Genomic DNA, 20,038 nt, shown 5'->3' with positions numbered 1-20,038 from the left:
TGTCATATATAGAAGTAAGCGTATATAAGGGAGCATTTCCAAAAGTGGAAAGAGGTGAGCAGGATGCCACTGTGTTTGATTTATTACATGAGCAATATCTGTAATTTGAGTTTCTAATTCATATGAAACTATAGACTTATTATTTTGACTTCACAAACATCTAATTTGAACTAGTGCTGCATTCAACATACCATGCGACACACAAAAATTGATGTTTATGTTTTTTAATATTTAGTTTTAAACTAACAAATTGAGTAATGTATAGTTCTAAAATTTGAATTATAATCTACAGTTTGATACCAAACTTATTGACATAAGTTTATGAAATAGTAGTTCAATAAAATTTTGAATGCAATTAAAAAAAAATGAGATGACATGGCCTTTTACCTGTGACCCATCTCGAAAGGGTTAATCTAGTGTCTATAAGTAGAAAAGCAAACAAAATCCTTTGATAATACACAGTGAAGATAAGAATTGCAGAAAGTTATAATTGTATAAAGGTATTTCCAATAGGTACTTACATCTACTCAAATATCTATTATCATTCAGTGCTGCTCTCTGTATGCAAAATTTTTTATGCATTCCACAAGCCTTCTATCTCCTCTCCATTCAAACTGACTGATTCCAATGCATCTCTCATGCAAATCATTATGTGTCAACCCTCCACCAATAAGAATGCGCCATACTCTCATGATGCATGTGACTCCCTCTATTGAAGTCTACCAAATTATCTCTTTGAGTTTTGGCAGAAGATGGTAGCACCAGTTTTCAGCGGGGAGGAAGGGTGGGAAGTGTGAGAGGGGCAGGGTTGGGCAGCTATTCCCTTCTGCTTCACCCATGCAAACTTATGAAACAATTCTATCATGAGGATTAAGCCTACAAGTGATCTTGTGGAACACCCTGTCTCTACAGTTTGTGTTGCGTGGACATAGAATTATAATACGCAAGTCGACATGGCTTGACAATGTGGATTTGAACAGTTAAAGAATATTGGTCAGGCACCATTTGTCACAGAGCGGGATCCAAACAATGAGTATTAATAACAGGAAAAGGGGCACCTGAAAAAATAAAAAAATAACTTACCCAGTCAAAGTTTCACTGAATTCTGATATCCTAAAATGGCAACAGGTGGAAGACAATAACCCAAAGAGGAAGAAAACTGTGATTTGATACAAATAGTGAGAGATGAACATATCATGGGTAGTCCTCATGCCCAATTGAAGAAGTACCTCCAAAGCACAAAGAAGATGAAATTCCAATGAAAAGATAAGGTGTGAATTGGGTGAGAAATCACTCAGAACAATGTACTGGATCAAGACCATAAAGTGGAAGAAGCCAATCGAATGAAGAGTCTAACCCAATTGACAAAGGAGGAAGAACACGAACAGAGGGCAATAGCCATGGAAGAAAGAGACATGAATGAATACCACAGAAGGACGCCCTGAAGGAAATATAACAAAGAAGAGCACTTGCAGGACACAGAAATCTATCCGAATCAGGACAAATATAAAGGTGTGAATCAAAAAGGAAGGGAAAGCTGCTAAACAGAGGAGTTATTCTCATGAGCTGCCAAAGTGTTAGGGAGGAAAAACGATATGGAGAAATGAGAAGATATGTAAAAGGATAAAGAGTATGTGAAACCTCGGTGGCAAAAAACAAACCACTGACATCCACAGACAAATAGGAGAAGGAAGGAAGACATAAGGGAAGGTGAAACAAGGAGCACTGGGAGAGTGGTTTTAATGTAGGCAAAGTGAGGCAGTACAGGACCACATTAATATCCCCATTTGGAAGGGCAGCCCACCATGGCTGAGGACAAATCTGGAAGGAACACATCAGGAGCTATCAGGAAAACTGAACACGGAGTGTCAAGGATGAACAAAATCACCTGGAGAAGCAAGAAAATGGGAAGATAGACAAATGTGTAGGTCCAATCCTGGCTGAAAACATCGATAACCAGAGCAAGAAGATGGGGAACTGGAGACTAAAACCAAGGCAATTTGAAGTAAAGGGACGTAGCATAAGCCTCAATGTGAGGAGTACCCCATTGAAGTCAAAGTCACTGGAAAACAAAAGGATCGAGAGACCACTCTGTTGGATAAATGTTGTCTGGACAGAAATCCGATCCATGATGAGAGAAAGCACTCAGAACATGCCATACAATGATAGGAATATCGAGCATATGGGCCCAAAAATAAAATCCAATGTATGAATACAGAGGGATGGAGAATGGGTGATGCCCTGGTGATTGAGATAAGCAACCACTGAAGAAGATGACCAGATGGAGAAAGTGAACTAAAACATGATCTACTGCGAGAAGCTCCAAGACTTTGATAGGATAAGACCTCTCAGCCGCAGACCAAAAACCCTGAATCTTCCAGTTGATCAACCCATGCCCCTATCCCCAAAGGGATGTATCCATGAAACGTGAGAAAATAGATGAAGAGGAAAAAGTGGGACACCCGCCAACATGAGAGTCACATCTAACCCCCAACGTCAATTGAAAACAAGGGTAATAACAGCAGACAAAGGATGAGTGCAAAATTGCACTCGTTGTGAAAAGCCCATGATAGAGCCTGCATGTGAGCCTGACCTAATGGGATGAGGGCTACCATGGAAGATCACATCCCTAAAAGCGATAGAACTTCATGAGCTGTAATCAAAATGAAAACCCATTAAAAAAAAGTCAAAGAGGAGAAGGGTGGGCCCAACTGAGATGTGTGTAGAAAAAGAAAAACACCCAAATGGACAAGATATTGGATAGGTAGCAGTAAGGACTTCTTCAACTTGATTAACAGCCCATTATAACCACCTCCAAGATAAAATGGGGCAGATTGAAAATTAGAATGAAGCAGGACAAACCTAGTACAGGCCACCAGTCTCAGGTTTGGTGGGAGGACAACAAACAGCTTGAAATAAAAGCCTGGAGAAAGATGATGAACAGGCGCAAAAGCCTGTAGAGACAGAAAATCTTCTACCTCCTCGGACAAATGCAGGTTGGTGGCAAGATCCCAAGTCATAGAAAAGGAAAAGGGTACCAGGGACAAAGGAGGTGGGGAAAGAAATAGTAGGACAAGTCCCTCTGATTAAACTCAAAGAACCCATGGAACTGTAGTGAACAATCGCCAAAGGATAACAATATAATAAATATAGTCAAACTCTCACTGGACCAGAACCCTCTGGTTAATCTCCAGTACTCTTGGCGACATGTCCATCATTGTTGAATAAAAGAATGAGATGAGAAACCCCTGAAAGGGGTGGGTAAATAAGGACCAGGACGGGAAAAGAATAGGAGTGTGTCGTGGCTCCAACTGCGACAAATGTGCAATCAAAGAGGAAAGGGTCGAGTGTTGATGCACAGATTACACGAGATTCCAAAGTCTCAAATGCATAATCAAAACATATCGCCAAAGAAAAAATACAGAAATTCCGAAAAGAACGAGGCAGTAAACATAACCAGGACAAGGTGGCATCAGAATCCAGAAAATCCCAACTATAGTGAAACCACGTGTGTAAAGTAAGAGCCAAAGACAATAAATGAGCCAACATGGCAGTAATAAGGTATCATATAAAAAGGGGGAATTGGATAAAACATAACATACCCGAGAAATCATGTCAAAAAATGCTGCATTAAGCCTAGCTGATTTTGAAGTAGGGGTAGGGAAAAACACTGCAAAATCTGGTGGTGTATAAAAAGCTATCAAATCATCATTAGCCCGAACAGGTTCAGATTGTTCAGGAGGATTAGTGAGGCAAGTTCAGGAAAAGAAGGTTGACCCATATAACGATCAATGTAACAATGGATAATAGCAGAGAAATCCATCAATGGGTCTCCCCCACCTGCAGCCTGTGAAAATAGTGCTAGAAGTATAACATCTGATGTGGGAACAAGAACCTCAGAATTCATTGCAGAAATATGTAAATCAAACAAAGTGTTTGATGTAAAATATATGTGTGAGAGAAAAAAAATAGAGATTGGAAAATTAAGTTAAATTAAAAGATTTCTTCAGTGTAAAGAAAAAATTAATAATCAAGAAATCCCACTTCAGAAATTAAATTATTAAAATCATGATTCACACAAAGAGTACCAACAAAAAAAATATTTGAACACGAGTACTGCCAAATGAGAAGTGGTAGTTTGATAGAATTGAATACAGGGAATCACATGAGAGTATTTCACACTCTTATTGATGGAGGGTTAATGCATGATGATTTGCATGAGAGACACACTGTAATCGGTCAATTCAAATGGAGGGGAGATATAAGGCTTGTAGCATACGTAAAAAAAAATGTCCATATAGAAGGCAGCACTCTCATTTATGTGAGAGGAGGTAATGTACCATATCGAAAAATGTTGTACTATATCATACATAAACATCACATGTACAATCATGTGAAAAAGCATGGAAGAAATCATGAAAGTTTTAAGGTTGTACTGCTTTATTACAGTTTTTTAAATTAGATGTTTAGAAAAATTTCTTCAATTCATAAGTTTTAAAGATATTACACATTTTTTTTAAAAAGCCCAATCTTTTATTAAAATAAACAAGAAGAACTTTTAAACCTTTTGTATAGGTGCTCACAAGTGTAGCAAAGTTGGACAATAAAAGTAATGATGAAAAGTCTGTGATGTCTGAAACTTCTAAAGTCCGTATCAAAGATCGAAGCCTTTCCGAACAAAACCTGATAAGAAGAAAAAAAAAAGAGGGATAAACTTATGTATATATGGAAAACAATAAACAAATGAGAATAAGAAATAGCCATCTATAGAATGGGTTATCTGTCCAACCATTAGCTTTCTGTTTGGTTTGTTTTTGGTGTAATGATAAAAATGGTTTGTGCATATCTATTTTGTGGTTTATGTTTTCTCCCACACAAAAAACACATTTCCATGTTAAAATGGCGACCATGACCTTTAAACTTTTAACCATAAAATCCATAAGGTTCTTCCCCAGACACAGGGAAGTGACACTGTTAAGTTTATATGATAATCACAGAAATTAAAATAATTTTCCTACCCAGTATTTAACAATTGAAATATTATTTTTCAAGGCATGGATTCTTTAGAACTTTAACTGAAAAAAAAACATATATTGCAAACACTGAGTTAAGAGATTTTGTAGTTAATTAGTTTTAAACTAAGTATTCTTCAAGATGGTAATGGTTCTTTTTTAGTTGTTATAATTTAAGTTTGTTTTTCAGAAAGATCTTCATAGACACAAAACAAAACTTCTTGCTTTATACAAACCTAAGGGGTTTCCTTTCAATGTAAACTTTCTGATATACATCCTTAAGAAATGATGCAGGACTATCCTGAACCACATGCTGGACCCTGAGCCTTGTCTTCACATACTCTAAGAATCTTTTCAAAAAACTGATAAAATGTTCAGCATTACGAATGTTACCAGGTACAGCCTCTGTGGAGTAGTAAAATACTTGTCAGGATTAATACTGTTAGATATAAATTATCATGGCATTGCTAAAATCTGTGAAGTTTCTTGATTTGTTTCAAGTTTTATAAAGTAGCAGGGAGTAAAATGACCAGGATCTTCAGGTCTGAAAATCTTTGGGGCAGAGGGCAGTAAAATTTCCATTACATAATGGACTATTTGAAATATTGTTAAGTACACTTAATCAAATTATATTAATTACTAGTATATTATTTTATGTTCTTTTTCTAGACAAAATATAAAAATGCAACACTAAAGCATCAATTCATTAAAAAGGCTGCAAGTGTTAAATCCCTAGTGAAAATATCATATCATTTCCATGACTTAATTCAAGTATTAGCAGTACATGAATCACTATTTCAATTCACACAAATCATATAGATATGAACATTTCTAGAATACAATAAAAATACAAGTTTTGTCACTAGAATTTGGTTTTAGTGCTTGCAGTAGGTCTTATCTATGCATTCCAAAATACACATGCTAAACACATTGTGTGCTGTCTTTCAGGAGCTATATTCAAAATTAATGACATCCTTCATTTTCCATCAAGTAAATATGACAATATGTAACTTATGACCTTTCACAGCAGTCAAAATTAGGTCAACCTGAACCATATATCAGTGAAGATTTATGCTTTGTCACATGCCCTACAATAAATTACACCAGTGAATCGTTTATTTGCAAGTTTTTAGACAATAAGAAGTCAATACATATGTTTCAATAATTTTGTTGCAATTCAACCCAGTGCATCAAATATACTGTTCACTGATTTTAAGAAATACTGGCCTTGTGCTTGAACTGTTCACACACATGAATAAAACACCTGCACATTGACCATGAATATTCATCAGTGCTATAAATAAATATGGATCTGTACTGGGTCTTGTTCAAACCTGATAACTTGCACAGCTCACAAGAAAAAATAAAAATGTCCCTAATCAAAATTCACTTGTATAAAGATTGATTTGTAATTTGAAGTAACATTGTTTTCATAAAAATAAAGTCCCTATCTTTTAACCGACTTTGAAAAATATTAATTAATTAATGATTTTAGGATAAAATATTGTGAAGTTTAATCCATTTAAGTTTTAGAATTTTTTCTTTAACAAAATATTTTTAATCTCTTAATATTTAGATTTATATCATTAATTTTAAATTTAAATTTGAATAAAAAGTAAATACTGTGTGGCAAGGTATGGATTGCATCAGTTTCACGATCAATGTACAATAAAGTTCTCATTAAATAAGTTAAGTTACATTGTATCATCTTGAATTTTCATTTTCAGTCATATCTAAATGGAAGTCAATTTAAAAAATTAATAAAGCAAGAGATAAAGGGTAAAAAATAAATAAATAAAAAGGAGCAAAAGTTAAACAGTTTAACACTAAAACAACAGAAAATATCTTAAACATTATTATTTACTCAAAAGAACATTTAAGATAATTTTCTCAAATGAGTCTGTCTGCAGTGGTGGATGACAAACGTTTTTTGGTTTGCTGCTTCCCAAATGTTTACTAGCAACCATTTGATGATCTACATGCAAAACATATGACAACATTATGTAAAAAACTAAACACATTAATGAATCCCTGTGTAACCAGGACTTCACAAGTGTCCTGGGCTTTGCAGAAGGCAATTCTGTATACAGACATAACAAATGGACTGAACCCAATAACACAACATTTCAGCCAAAATACACTAAAATAAACAACTAGAGATTAATCCTCTCTACTATAATCAGTACTTCATATGTCAGAAATATCTGTACTGCAGAAAAATTAAATACATTTTGCAATTGGACTGGAGCCAACAATTCAAAAATCTCAGTCAAAATACACAATATAATGACTGTGGAACAGCTTCAAGTTAAACTATCAAATGAGTGCACTTCAGCTTCAACATGGCAGCAAGTGTCATACTCACAGGCACAAAGTAACAACAACAACAGTCATTGGTCAAGAAGAGTTGAGCTAGCAAATTGCAGTATAGTAACTGAATAGAATTTTAATATTAAAAATTAATAGTTAATTAAATTAAGTAATAATATTGAAACAGTTGACAACAATTTAGAACAATACTTCACAGGAGCATCATTAAGTCAGAGAACATTTTACAAAACATACTTGCTAGTTTTTAGTATCACACTAAACATGCTCTAGTAACAACTGCTGAAAATAAACATGTTAATTTACTGCTAAATCATTTTTATTTTTATCTACAAAAGTTCCGTTGTATATACTACAGGTCTCTGTGCATAAGGATTACACCTATAACGAACAACATTCACAAACCTGATACTCATAGAAGTAAAATAATATAAACACAGTGTGGCTGGAATTTTTTTTTTATCTTAACATATAATTGAAGATTCACCAACCTATGCTCATAACAAGACCACACCCATGATCAAGAAATTGATTACTGTTTTTATAAAAGTCACAATGAAAATATACTGAATGTGTGTGTGTGTCAGAAATTGATAGACCTACTATCATCCTCTATTTTCTCAGTGGGTTTCTAATACACTCAGAAATAACCCCAAAACAATAACAAAGGTTGAATTTCCACCAAAACTCAGAAGTTTTTAGATATATTTTATGCTCTACCATGAAAACAATGCACCTCTGTACAATATCTATAAAAAATATTTTAATCAAATTTATGTATAAATCTCCAGGAAAATTCTTATTCATTTCACTTGGTAAGTTTGTCATAAATAAGAATAAAATAAATTGAATAACCTTTAACAGATCTTGAGGAAACAATCTTTCTAAAATGCATGAACCTCTTAAATCTGGAAAATATGAACTTTTAATTTAGTGAATCTAAGATCTGGCACACAAATATTCAATATGTATATTTTATAAAAATTAAATTTTGATATATTTCTCTACAAAATATTAATTCTCTTAATTCAGAAAAACAATGATACCTTACATATATCAGAAAATAAGTTACTCTAGTTTTCTATGAAGCTTAAACCAGTAAACATAGACGTCTTATCCAATAGCAACAGTCACTACAGGCTAAGCAAACCCAAACCATCTAAGTTCAATACCACTGTCATATATTTGTTAAAAAGAGAGAAAAATATGTACATTGTTCAGGCATCTGAGAATTTCTTTTTAATTTGTAAAGAAGAATTAGCATAAAGTAGAAGAAAGAATTAAGTGAAGAAAAAAATTACACAAGAGATAAATATATTTTAATTTGGTCAAACTAGCAGCAACATGTCATGTGTTGGTGAAGAAAATATAAATTTTAACCTTTTGACAAAAGTTCCAACTTAAAAAACAGGTGGTTTAGTTCATTTATTTTACCACAGAGCTACATAGACTATCTGTACTTTGTCAACCATTGGGAATTGAATCCCAGGTTTTAGCAAGCTAAGTCCATAAATATACAACTGACACACAGGGGGACTCAAAATAGGTGAAAAATGGCAATACACTGTTGTATATATGTGTTGTTGTTGTTTTAAAATTTGAATATTGAAAAAAAATCAAGTGTATAAGGATATATAATAAACATACAAAACTAAACAATGAATGTTTAGGGGAACTCAGCATTACAATCAAACATACAAAGCAGCAAACCAATCCCCAACCACCAATTTTTTGTAAGTGAGGTAAAAACCGAATCATAGCCATAAGTATTAATGCCTCATAACACTATTAAACTTAATATCAGGTGTCTGAAATGTGTTCTACAATCACATATGCACACTGAAACATACAAGACTTTTAAAATAGGAAATTCAATATATGCAGGTGTTGTTCCACTGTATCCCAGCTGAAATACATACATTATAAAAATTGTATTTAATGTTTAACATAGCAAGTAATTAACACAAAGAACTATTAAAAAATTACACAAAATGGCAGACAAATGTAAATGTGTACACTTTAGTTCTCACCTTGCAAAACTTCATCTGGCAATACTAGAAATAGAAATAAATAATAATAATTAAGGGTATATAAATAAAATATTCTAGAATTAGTAAGGACAAAATCTTGTCAAACCAAAGAGTTCTTGATTCTGTTATTGCCTGTACTAGTACTGTACTATAAAAGTATCAAAACTCATAATATTTAAAAGAACTATCTATTTTTATAATACACTGAATAATTTTTTAAAACATATTATTTCTTAAATTTATATAAAAAAATTCAATACCAATCATTAAAATTGTTGTTTTACTTCACGTGATAAAGATGACAAATTTTTGGCAACAGGAAGAATTTATTTATTTTTTTAAACATAAGAGCTATATGAATAAAAATAACAAATAATGCCTCAAAATGTATACAAAAACTTCCATTAAGTAACATCATCATATCAAGTATTTACTACTAGTTTTCATTAAAAGTGCATTCATATCACACCAACTAGTGTAAAGATAATGCATCATGTGTGTGTGTGTGTGTGTGTGTGCATGTGTATGTGTGTGTGCGAGCATCCATTAACAACAGTTGGCTGGATCAATTACCATGATTTTGGTATAGCAGCTGGAAATTGTCAGGTGGTGTACATGGGATATTTTGTTTTAAGGTTTGTGCCCAAGAAAGGGGATAAAAAAACAACCTGAAAATGGGGAATATTTCTACTTCTGGCTTTAAATTTAAAGACACAGTTAATCAGTTAAATAAGTCAATTATTACATTCCACATAGCAGGGTATGTAATTAACATATAGCAAAATCATTACAGATTTAATAACAAAAGAAAGAAGGATGGGGAACATTAATCTAGCATTGTCCTTTATATAAATTTTGCTTTCTTATCTGGTACCCTCAGTTAATAATAATAAAAAGGAAACCTGTAAACCTGGATTAGAAAGTGCAATATCAGTTTCACGTGCAACATTGGCATCTCTTAATCCTTCCACCAATCTTTGGTATTCCTCTTTAAGCTTATTGGTATCTTGCTCTTTTAAACTGGGAAAAAATAAACCAAGTCATTTGTAAGATTTACACGTTTTATTATATACAAGTGTAAGCAAACTATAAAATACATATATATGTATACAACATTCATTACATATAAAATGAAACTACACACATATTTGATTTTTTATTCAGTTATTTATTTCTACCAATCCTTCTCCTTCTTACTGAGTGAATGATATCATACAGGTCTAAATTTAACAAGTTATTTTTCTATATATTTTCTGAAACTCAGAAGTAAAATAACTATTAGTCTTCAAAACCACCTATCTTTAATACTGATTGATCAAATTAATTTTATCTTTTTTAAACCCTAAAACTATGAATTAATCATACAGAAATTACCATGTTTTAGTGGCAACTTTAAACAAGTTAAAATCCACTAGACTCATTTCTCACATAAAACTCTCCATAAATTTAGAGTTCGATCTCCTGCTTTGCAAAATGCAATGAAACTTTCAAAGTATTATTTTAACTTTCATAAAGTCTTCCTTAGCAATGCTATTTTTGTTCAAGGCCATTCTATTCTGACCTTTGTTTTCAACATCTTCATGACATCTAGGACACACTACACAATTAGTAGAAACAACAATAAATGTTAGGCCTTTTATTAGTTGATGTCCGATCATCCAATCAACCATATCTAAGTTCTTCAATCACTGAATGATCTAATACAAACAAAGTTGTAAGAATAAAAACAAAAAAAATATTATTCTTACTATTCCTTCTGCTTTTCAGTTTCCTTATCTTCTTTCAATATGGATTATAACATTTTTGGATGACTTTTTCTAACTGGTTTAGCTTCAACAGGAACAAAAACCCCCATAGAGACTGTATACACAACATTTGCATTTCATGCATATTATTCCTTTCAACCATGCACTTAGGAATAAGATTATGGTAAAAATAACTTTCAGCCATCCACCTAGTGTATACTGACTAGTTTTGCACTATAAACATGTCTTTTATAGGTAAATTACTTTGAAAAAGGCAATGAATTTTCCCCAAAATATTGACACAAATTGGGGAAAAAACTCATTTCCTAATGAACATTTCCCTATAAAAGAAGACCAGGTGAGCACAAAAGTTGTACTGTTTGAAAGCTTTAATACTAAAATTATCACTGAATAGCACATTTAATTTTTTTAAATATTTGACAGATACTGTGATGACAAAACTGCCATTACTTTCTGTATGATTGACTCCAGATTTTAGGGTTAACATAAAAATCAATGCATAACTTAAGTTACTTTCAAAATTCTTTGCTTATAGTATAAACACATCATACTTACTCTTTTATTGTTTGAGCTAGCACCTGAATGTTGTTTTGGCATCGTTCTATCACTCTTCTGCTGATAGTCACGCTCATAGACTCAATACAAACATTGTCTTGTTGTTTAAACAGGAATGAATCAACTTTAATTTTAGGTTATATAACTCAAATTTTATCATAGATGTTTAAAAAAAAACGTCTTTATGCACAAATAAAAATGAGGATAAAACATGAAACACTACAATACATAGAATTACCATCAAGATTGATAAAATTTATGTAGAAGTGAAGTTTAGTGTTTTCAGTACGAGTCACTAGTTACGACTCTCACCAAACACAAAATATGAATTAAAAATTAAATTAAAACTTTAATAATAAAAAAAATATAACCTTATTTAAAAGAGATATCAGAAATTAATGAAACATACAATTTAGAAAGAAAAAATGCCTAATGGTCATTATGATATTACATGTACATCATTTAAAAAATTTTGGAATTCCAGTAACAAGGTAGCTTTTCTGATAATTATTCAATAAAAAAATTCTTATATTTAATTTTCTGTATAAAAGGTGAAAAAAATAAAATAAACATAATACACGTTTCTCGACTTTAGAAAATAATGGTTACAACAGCTATCAAAATCATTAAATAACATTTATTTTGTTAATTAATACAAAACAAAAACAAATAGAATAGTTTATCCATTGTACATATAAAACAAAAAATTTGTTTTAGTGTAGTAATATTATTCACACACCTAAATTAATTTAAGTTACTATATGGTGAATTAAAAAGGACTAAAAAACATAAGTTTTATAAATGCAACAACTGAACTTGAACACAAATTCAGCCAAGAAAAAAAGAATTTTAAAAGGATGATGCCAGCATTTGTTTTGCATTCTTCTGGTTGAAATTCATAAAACTAAAAAAAGAAAAGTCGCAGCTGCAAACAACCAACCTTGTAAGCTCATCAAAGCTGTTGATTAAATACTTATCTACTCAATTAAAAATATTGTTAAATAATCAAGAAACCATTAATTTAAGCAAAGATTGTAATTAAGCAGGATAAGATATATACTTGGGAAAATCACATACTGTTTTTATTTAGCGTATCTTGCATGATTGAAGGAAATTTACAATTCTACTGATATTTAGGTTACTAAATGTTCTGCTTTCATTTGTTAGCTTTCCTCTTTTTTTGAATTACAAGTAAAAATATCAAAATTACAGCTGTGATACTCTTCAATATCAGTATACTGGACTTAATCTATATTTGTACTTAATAGCATACAAGCAAACAAAGCATTTAAACCTCTCTCTCTCTCTCTGTCTATATATATAAATAAATACATACCAATGTTATGAGCCTCATCAAAAACAACAATTGAATTTCTGGAAAATTCTTTTGAAACAAGATCAGCTATCTTTGGGTCCAATAAATAGTGATAACTATACACAATCACGTTAGCATGAGTTATCTGCAAGGAACAAAGTTGTAATAATAACTGTAGAGAATCATGTTAGCATGAGTAATCTGCAAGGAACACAGTTGTAATAATAACTATACAGTATCACATTAGCATGAGTTACCTGCAAGGAACAAAGCCATAGTGGTAACATAATCATATTATATGAGTCATCTGAAAGGAAAAAAGTTAGTCATAATTGTACACAATCATGCCAGTACTAGTTATCTGCAAGGAACAAAGTCATAGTAGTAACTTTATACAATCATATTAGCATGAGTCACCTGCATGGAGCAAAATGATTCTGCTAACTGTACACAGTCATGTTAGCATAAGTTATCTGCTAGAAACAAAATCATAGTGACAACTGTACACACTCACATTAGCATGAGTCACCTACAAGGCAAAAAATCAATTGTGGTAGCTTTATACACTTAAATATGTCTAACAATCCAATACCAAAATTATTCTGAATGGTATAAATGTAAAACTACACATTAGTTTTAAAGTGTTTTCTCACTTTCTGGTATAATATGTAGTAGTGTGCAAAATTATTAGAACATCTCAACAACTGTCAATTTACGAGCTTTAAATACAAAACAGTCATTCATTTTTTTACAGAAATTAACTTCTAATTATTGCAAATTAATCTCAAAAGACACTATTACAAAATTAGTAAACAAATAGTAGCTTTAAGCTTCTTTAATTCTAATGTTTAGTGTGTCCACCTATGGCATCAGTAACAGCTTGGAATCATTGAGGTATCGTGTCTATGTATTTTCTCAGTGTAATTTGATTAAATTTTTCTTTAAACTGTGTCCAAAGTTTATTTTGAACAGTTGGAACTTTTGTCAAGCAATAGAGTCCAGCAAATACCATACTGGTTCTATTCAATTAAGTTATGGACTTTGTGGCAATCATTCTATTTACAAAAGATCTCCTGACCTTTCTTTCTTTGCCAAATAAGCTTGACCTGTCTTGGAAGTATGTTTTGGATCAGTTTCTTTCCAGAGAATATAGCATTACGAACTAAAATACATTGGAATTTATGTTGATCTACCTTATATATATATATTTATATTGCGAATCATGGTGTCTGTCCAAGAGCTCATCTCTCCCGTTTACAGCAGCCACTTCCTTGCTGCATTTGAAAATCTGCACACACAAGCAAAGCTCAAAATTCACTTTTGAAATGATGGGAGAACAGGCATGAATAATGTTAATGCCAAATTTTATTTTGCTAGCAGGATATTCTACACTAAGTTGTTAAGAATAAATACACTATCATTCATATTTCAAAATGTGATGTAACTTAAAGAATAAAAATGTAGATTTACTGTATGCTATTGCTGAGCAGCTCTTAGCATGATTGAAATGTTCAACAATTACTTTTTGTGGTGAGCATATAAGTAGCTCAGAGCTTTGGCTCTAAGTGAAACCAGAAGTGCAACACAATTAACCTTTTTTAAAGCCCATGACATAACTTAAAGTGACAGATTAACTTAAGACTTTTCCCATCACTGTGGAAGGGTACTTTTGCTTGTGATTCTATAAGATACTGCATCCTAAACCATCACAGAGCTTCCTGATTGCTCAATTATTGGCACAAGGTTCACCTTGTGCAACCTATCACTGACTCTTTGGTGAACATATGCATGTAAGAAAGAGCCAAATAGTTAAAATTTATGTACATCCAAAGCAATTTTTGCCACTGTTCCAAAGATAAAGATACATATTATTTTGCAAAACTTACTCCCTGCTAAATTGCCTTTGAGTAGTAAAGGCTTCCTTGCTGCTACTCTTCCCCAATGGACACATTTCTGCAGCATTTTTTGAGACTGTACACAAACTATATTTGTGCATGACTTGTTAATGTCATCAGCAGTTTTACTTTGATTTTTCAGAACTTTTTATATTTTAATCAAAATATTTAGTGGGCTTTTGCCTCTGTCCTCTGTCTTGTTTATGGTATTATAGGATTGGGTTTTCCTGTATCTTTCCAATGTACACTTTACATTACACGGTGAACAGCCAATGGATTTTCCAATTTTTCATAAATTTCAACCAGTACCTTGTAAATATTTCACCATGACTCTCTCAAAGAGTGTTAATTCTCTCTGTTTTAGCATATAAAGACAACACATTGCCATAGTAGCTATACCAGATAATGTTTCTGAAAAAAAAAGGAAAAAAAAACATCCCTTATACACCTACAGAAAATAATTATGTAATCAAATCTCAAATTTTTGTCAATGATGAGTGGTAGATAACCTAAAGGCAATCATATGTGACAATGTTGCAGCACCTTGTATTTAGATTAGACATCTCAAACAAATTTTTAAAATATACTGCACATAAACATTTGTGTTGCTTTTCTCTCCAAATTTTAAATCAGTTAAATGTGTAATTCATAGATAATGTGAGAAAATCAATAACTTGCCTATTGTAATGTTTCCCAACATTTTATATATCAATGGCTTTACTTCATAGGTACAACAAGTCAGAACTACAAGAGCAATGGGATGTTTTAATAAATTTGCGCTCTATTGTATATGATACTTACATCTAAACTGATTGACAACTTTTCATTAACAGCTTCACTGATCACTTAGAAATACAATATTACTCTTATTATACACGATCTTTCTCTGTAACAAGGTTGGTCAACACTCAATGTAATACACAATTTTAACACAAGATCAATTGTGGATAAAATCAGAAAGACTGTTGTTACTGCTCAAGAAAGGTTTCTTGAATCTTTTTTTTTTCCTATCATCACATATTTCCTAGCCAGCTAACAATGAATGGCAGTTTTTTTAGTCCACAATGGGTGAAGTGGATTAGTCAGACGGAAGTTACATTTCAAATGAAACTGAACATATTCATACACAACAAAGAAATATAATCATCCTATTTTAATGCTGTAAAGTATTTCAATTATGTATTTTATTCTAGGATGGTAATCTGAAAGCACGGGTGTGCAAACATCAGATTAGCTACTGAATAAAACTAATAATTTTAATTTCTTTAATTATTGTTCCAAAAGTTTCTTCATAGTTTAGTGGATTTGTTTTATAAAATTTGGATTAAGTCTTACAAAGCAATTGTTAATAGGAACTTTGGAATGAATTTAAAGAAGAGTATATAATAAGTCTTCTTTATAATGTAGCAGGTCAAATAACCATAGCTTCAACAGGAGAAAACTACTTTAACAGTGATTAATAAGAACTTCTGAATGAAAGTAAAAAAGAATGCATAATTATACGTCAAATACACCGTTTATACTATATCCAGAAACAACAAGGCTTTTTATTCAATACCAGGACTCTTTAGGTTGGCTGGGATACAACAGACACAGTAATGGTTGAGAATTTATATCTATATTCATATTTGATAATTAAATAAGAGTGAACTGTAACTGTAAACAAAGCTTCTAGATTGACAAAATAGACTAAATGGATAAATGGTTAAAAATACTTCACACAAATGCTTCACGAGATTTCTTTTAAAACAATAGGGGATTAGTTCCCACAAGAGCTGTTTATGGCCCTAAAATCCAGTGAAGAATAAAGTAATGGAAAGGAAACAATAAGTGGTGTTTATGATAGTCCCAATGCCACTCTACCTCCCAGCAAATCACTATGAAGAAGTGTGTAATGTGTTTGTAAATATGGGGTACATATTATGGGTACAATATTTACACACATTAGAAGTAGAATTTAACATTGAGCACAAGTACTTAGCACCACACTATATAATAGAAAAAAAAGAGTTTCACAAATGAAAACAAAGGTGGGATGTACAGTTGCTCAAAGCATAAGAACAATAAATATGTAGTCACAAATGCTGAAACACTCAGAAACTGTGACACTGAATATTCACATACACTGTGACATCATATATACTCTGAAGTTCATAATACTGTGACATACAATAATCATTCTCTATATTTTTCAGGATTGAATAGTAGATATGCCTAAGTACAGAAAATGTGACATCGGTCCACTGACACTCACATGGTTTTAGGACATATTCAAGATCACATCACTGATGCAATATAGTAGAGAAGTACTTCTTATGATACTGATGACTAAGGTTCTAGCAACAGTATAACAAGAAAATTGTGGATTTGAATGTTTCTTATCTCCGTGTACTTTTTTATATTACATCCATATTTTATGCTTGCTACAACTGTGCTTTCAGCAGGTTATATGTGATTTCATGTAAGTTTTTCCATTAATAACACCATTAAATAAATGTGTCTTTGTAGTTGGTACATGCCAGGCTATTATATCTAATTCAGTGATGAAAAACACAATAGAGCCAAAAACAGCCTTTACCATAAATAAGTATAATGCACGTTTCCATTACTGTGTTAACAAACTAATTCAAAACTCTCCATAAAATGAAATATTTAAATACCTACTTACAGCATGACGAGCAATAAAATACGGGCACCAACCATTTTTTTTTCCATATTCTTTCAGGTCATCCTAAAAATAAGAATAACCTCCAATACATATAACAATAAAATTAACTATGGATTTGTTCATAAAGGCTTTCACTTGCAAATTATAAATCAAATGAACACCTTGAAAAATCCTTTTATGAATACATTTCACAAATTAGAACTGCAGTCAAGATGCCTCTAGAAGTTATAAAAATGAATTGTGACAGTTCTTTAACATCAATTATATCTTCTTATTTTAATAACATTTTACTTTCTAAATACTATGGTTTAAACAACTAAGAAAAAGAAAAATACAAATTTCTTTGATATTGTTTGTTAACTACTCTTTTGTTGATAAAGCTAGTGCTTTGTTTGAATAATTATAACAATGGTAATACACTCACATACATAGACTGTAGCATTATAAATAACTACAGCATTAAACTACATAAATATTATCATTATATAATTACTATGACTGACCTTGAAGTGTTAATTTTCTCTTACATATTTTACCTATTAACTACAGATTTCAAAAAATTACCAATGCTAACAATTCAACATCTCAGTTCCAGTTGTTTCAACATTACAAGAGACTATAAAATTCTTACATCAGTAAACCTTACTAAATCTTTTTGATTTGTGTTAAAAACAACATATTTTTATAATAATGATAGTGCTAGACATTATAACTATACATAAATATTTCTTTAATTTTATCAATTACAACTTGAAATTAATTCTACAAAACCACCAAATCTCATTTAAATACTGTCAACCAAAAATCACTGTATGTTTATAAAGAGCAATATATTTATATTTGTGTAATTGTTATGAGATTTCAGTAAGTGAATAGCTGAAACTTGGCCATCCTTGTTTCTACACAGAAAGTCTTATTTTACTACCTCCAGTGTATAAATATAATTACATTTTCACACACAAATAATACTGATGTTTATAATTCAGTACAAAGCATCATTTGCATGTTTATACCAATCACATAAAATTACATTTCTATTTCAAAAAAAATACTTTTAACTAAAAGAGAGGCCATAATACTAGATATAATAGCCTAAAACATTGTATTTGTGTAATACATTAGTCATCAAAAATACCCTTCAGTAAACATTACTTATAAACAAATTTTGTAACCATATACAAGCTATGAGCTATACCAGTGTACTCAAAACAACTGAAAAAAAAGAACTATTGCACTTACAAGACTATAAACACCTGCTGGTAGAGGGTACTCTCTCCCATGAGCATCGAAAGACTAGAAAGAGATAACCCTAGTTAACAATACTAAATTAAAATATAATGTGTTTGTGATCAATTCAATTTTAGAGAAAACAGAAGTACGTAGATAAAAATCCAAAGAAACTTGACTTACAGAAAATTCATTACCAAGTCAAATACTAATTTCCTACATATGAAAACATTTGTAGATTGTAAAAAATGTCTCACAAAGGTTACATTTATTTACTAGAAAAGTGAGGATATAAATATATTATCTGTAAACAATGCAGACTGATCAACACTAAAATCAGGAATACTGCATAATCTTATAAAATTCAGCATTAAATATCATAAACAAAACTGATTTTAACAGGCAATCACCTAGAGAAAAAGTAACAATTTTTAGCGAGATGAAGAAGCTACCATGAAGAACTTTTCTAGGATTCTCACTTTCTTTTTTACTTCCTCAAAAGACAAATATTTCCATACTATCTATCTGAAAGTTAATCTCCAGGATATTAGGAAAACACAAGTAAATGTGGCATATTTTGTCAAAAATCCCATAATAAGCTCTATCAGTATTTTGATAGAGCTGTAAAAGATGTTTGACTAAGTTGTTAATTTTTGATATGACATACAATGAAATACATGTAAAAATAATGGCCCCATATTTTATTTACAAATCTGTCATGGCATTCTACCAAGCTATCCTTAATCAATAATAAACCAGTTTAAGAGAACCTTAAAATTTTTAATTCAGTGTACTTAATAGAAAAGCATTGACAAGTATTAACACAGACAAACACTGACAGTCCATAAATTGAAATTGTTTCAATTATTAAACGTACTGTAGAAATTAAATGGGATTACATATATTTTTGAATGAAAACAAAACATTTTGAAGAGATTTATTAAAAAAGAATAATACAGATATTAAAAGATATGTTTCTTTAAACTATAAATACACTAATAATGAAATTGTAACCAATTCATTTATTGCATAAAATGTATACAAGTTTTTACATCATAACTACATGTAAAAGTTACTTTGATAAATTAGTATTTACAACACTAGAAATACATAATTATTCATTTACTGTTAAGTCAAAATTTTAAAACTGTACCAGCATAACATTTAGATAACTAATTCAAAATATATACTACTAATAGTACTTCAAAGGTTAACAATTTGTTTGTTTGTTTGTTTCTAATT

At 31.3% G+C, this 20,038-nt stretch overlaps 1 protein-coding gene across 1 annotated transcript in view; it reads right to left on the bottom strand.

The window, feature by feature from the left end:
* The window catches only part of LOC106461708 (TFIIH basal transcription factor complex helicase XPD subunit-like), a 69,127-nt gene that overhangs the window by 31,642 nt on the left and 17,447 nt on the right, over positions 1-20,038 (bottom strand). The window contains exons 8-15 of the mRNA XM_013921560.2: positions 18,809-18,862; positions 17,570-17,632; positions 13,028-13,151; positions 11,692-11,788; positions 10,281-10,390; positions 9,371-9,394; positions 5,249-5,417; positions 4,565-4,683 (exon numbers count right to left, since the gene is read on the bottom strand). Of these exons, the coding sequence (XP_013777014.1) occupies positions 4,565-4,683; positions 5,249-5,417; positions 9,371-9,394; positions 10,281-10,390; positions 11,692-11,788; positions 13,028-13,151; positions 17,570-17,632; positions 18,809-18,862 (760 nt within the window). The remainder of the gene's footprint in view (positions 1-4,564; positions 4,684-5,248; positions 5,418-9,370; positions 9,395-10,280; positions 10,391-11,691; positions 11,789-13,027; positions 13,152-17,569; positions 17,633-18,808; positions 18,863-20,038) is intronic.

Source organism: Limulus polyphemus, unplaced genomic scaffold (assembly GCF_000517525.1).
Source record: "Limulus polyphemus unplaced genomic scaffold, Limulus_polyphemus-2.1.2 Scaffold40, whole genome shotgun sequence".
NCBI classification, from domain to species: Eukaryota; Metazoa; Arthropoda; class Merostomata; order Xiphosura; family Limulidae; genus Limulus; species Limulus polyphemus.
Note: the sequence above shows the minus strand (reverse complement) of the source record. Positions and strands in the feature narration are given on the sequence as shown.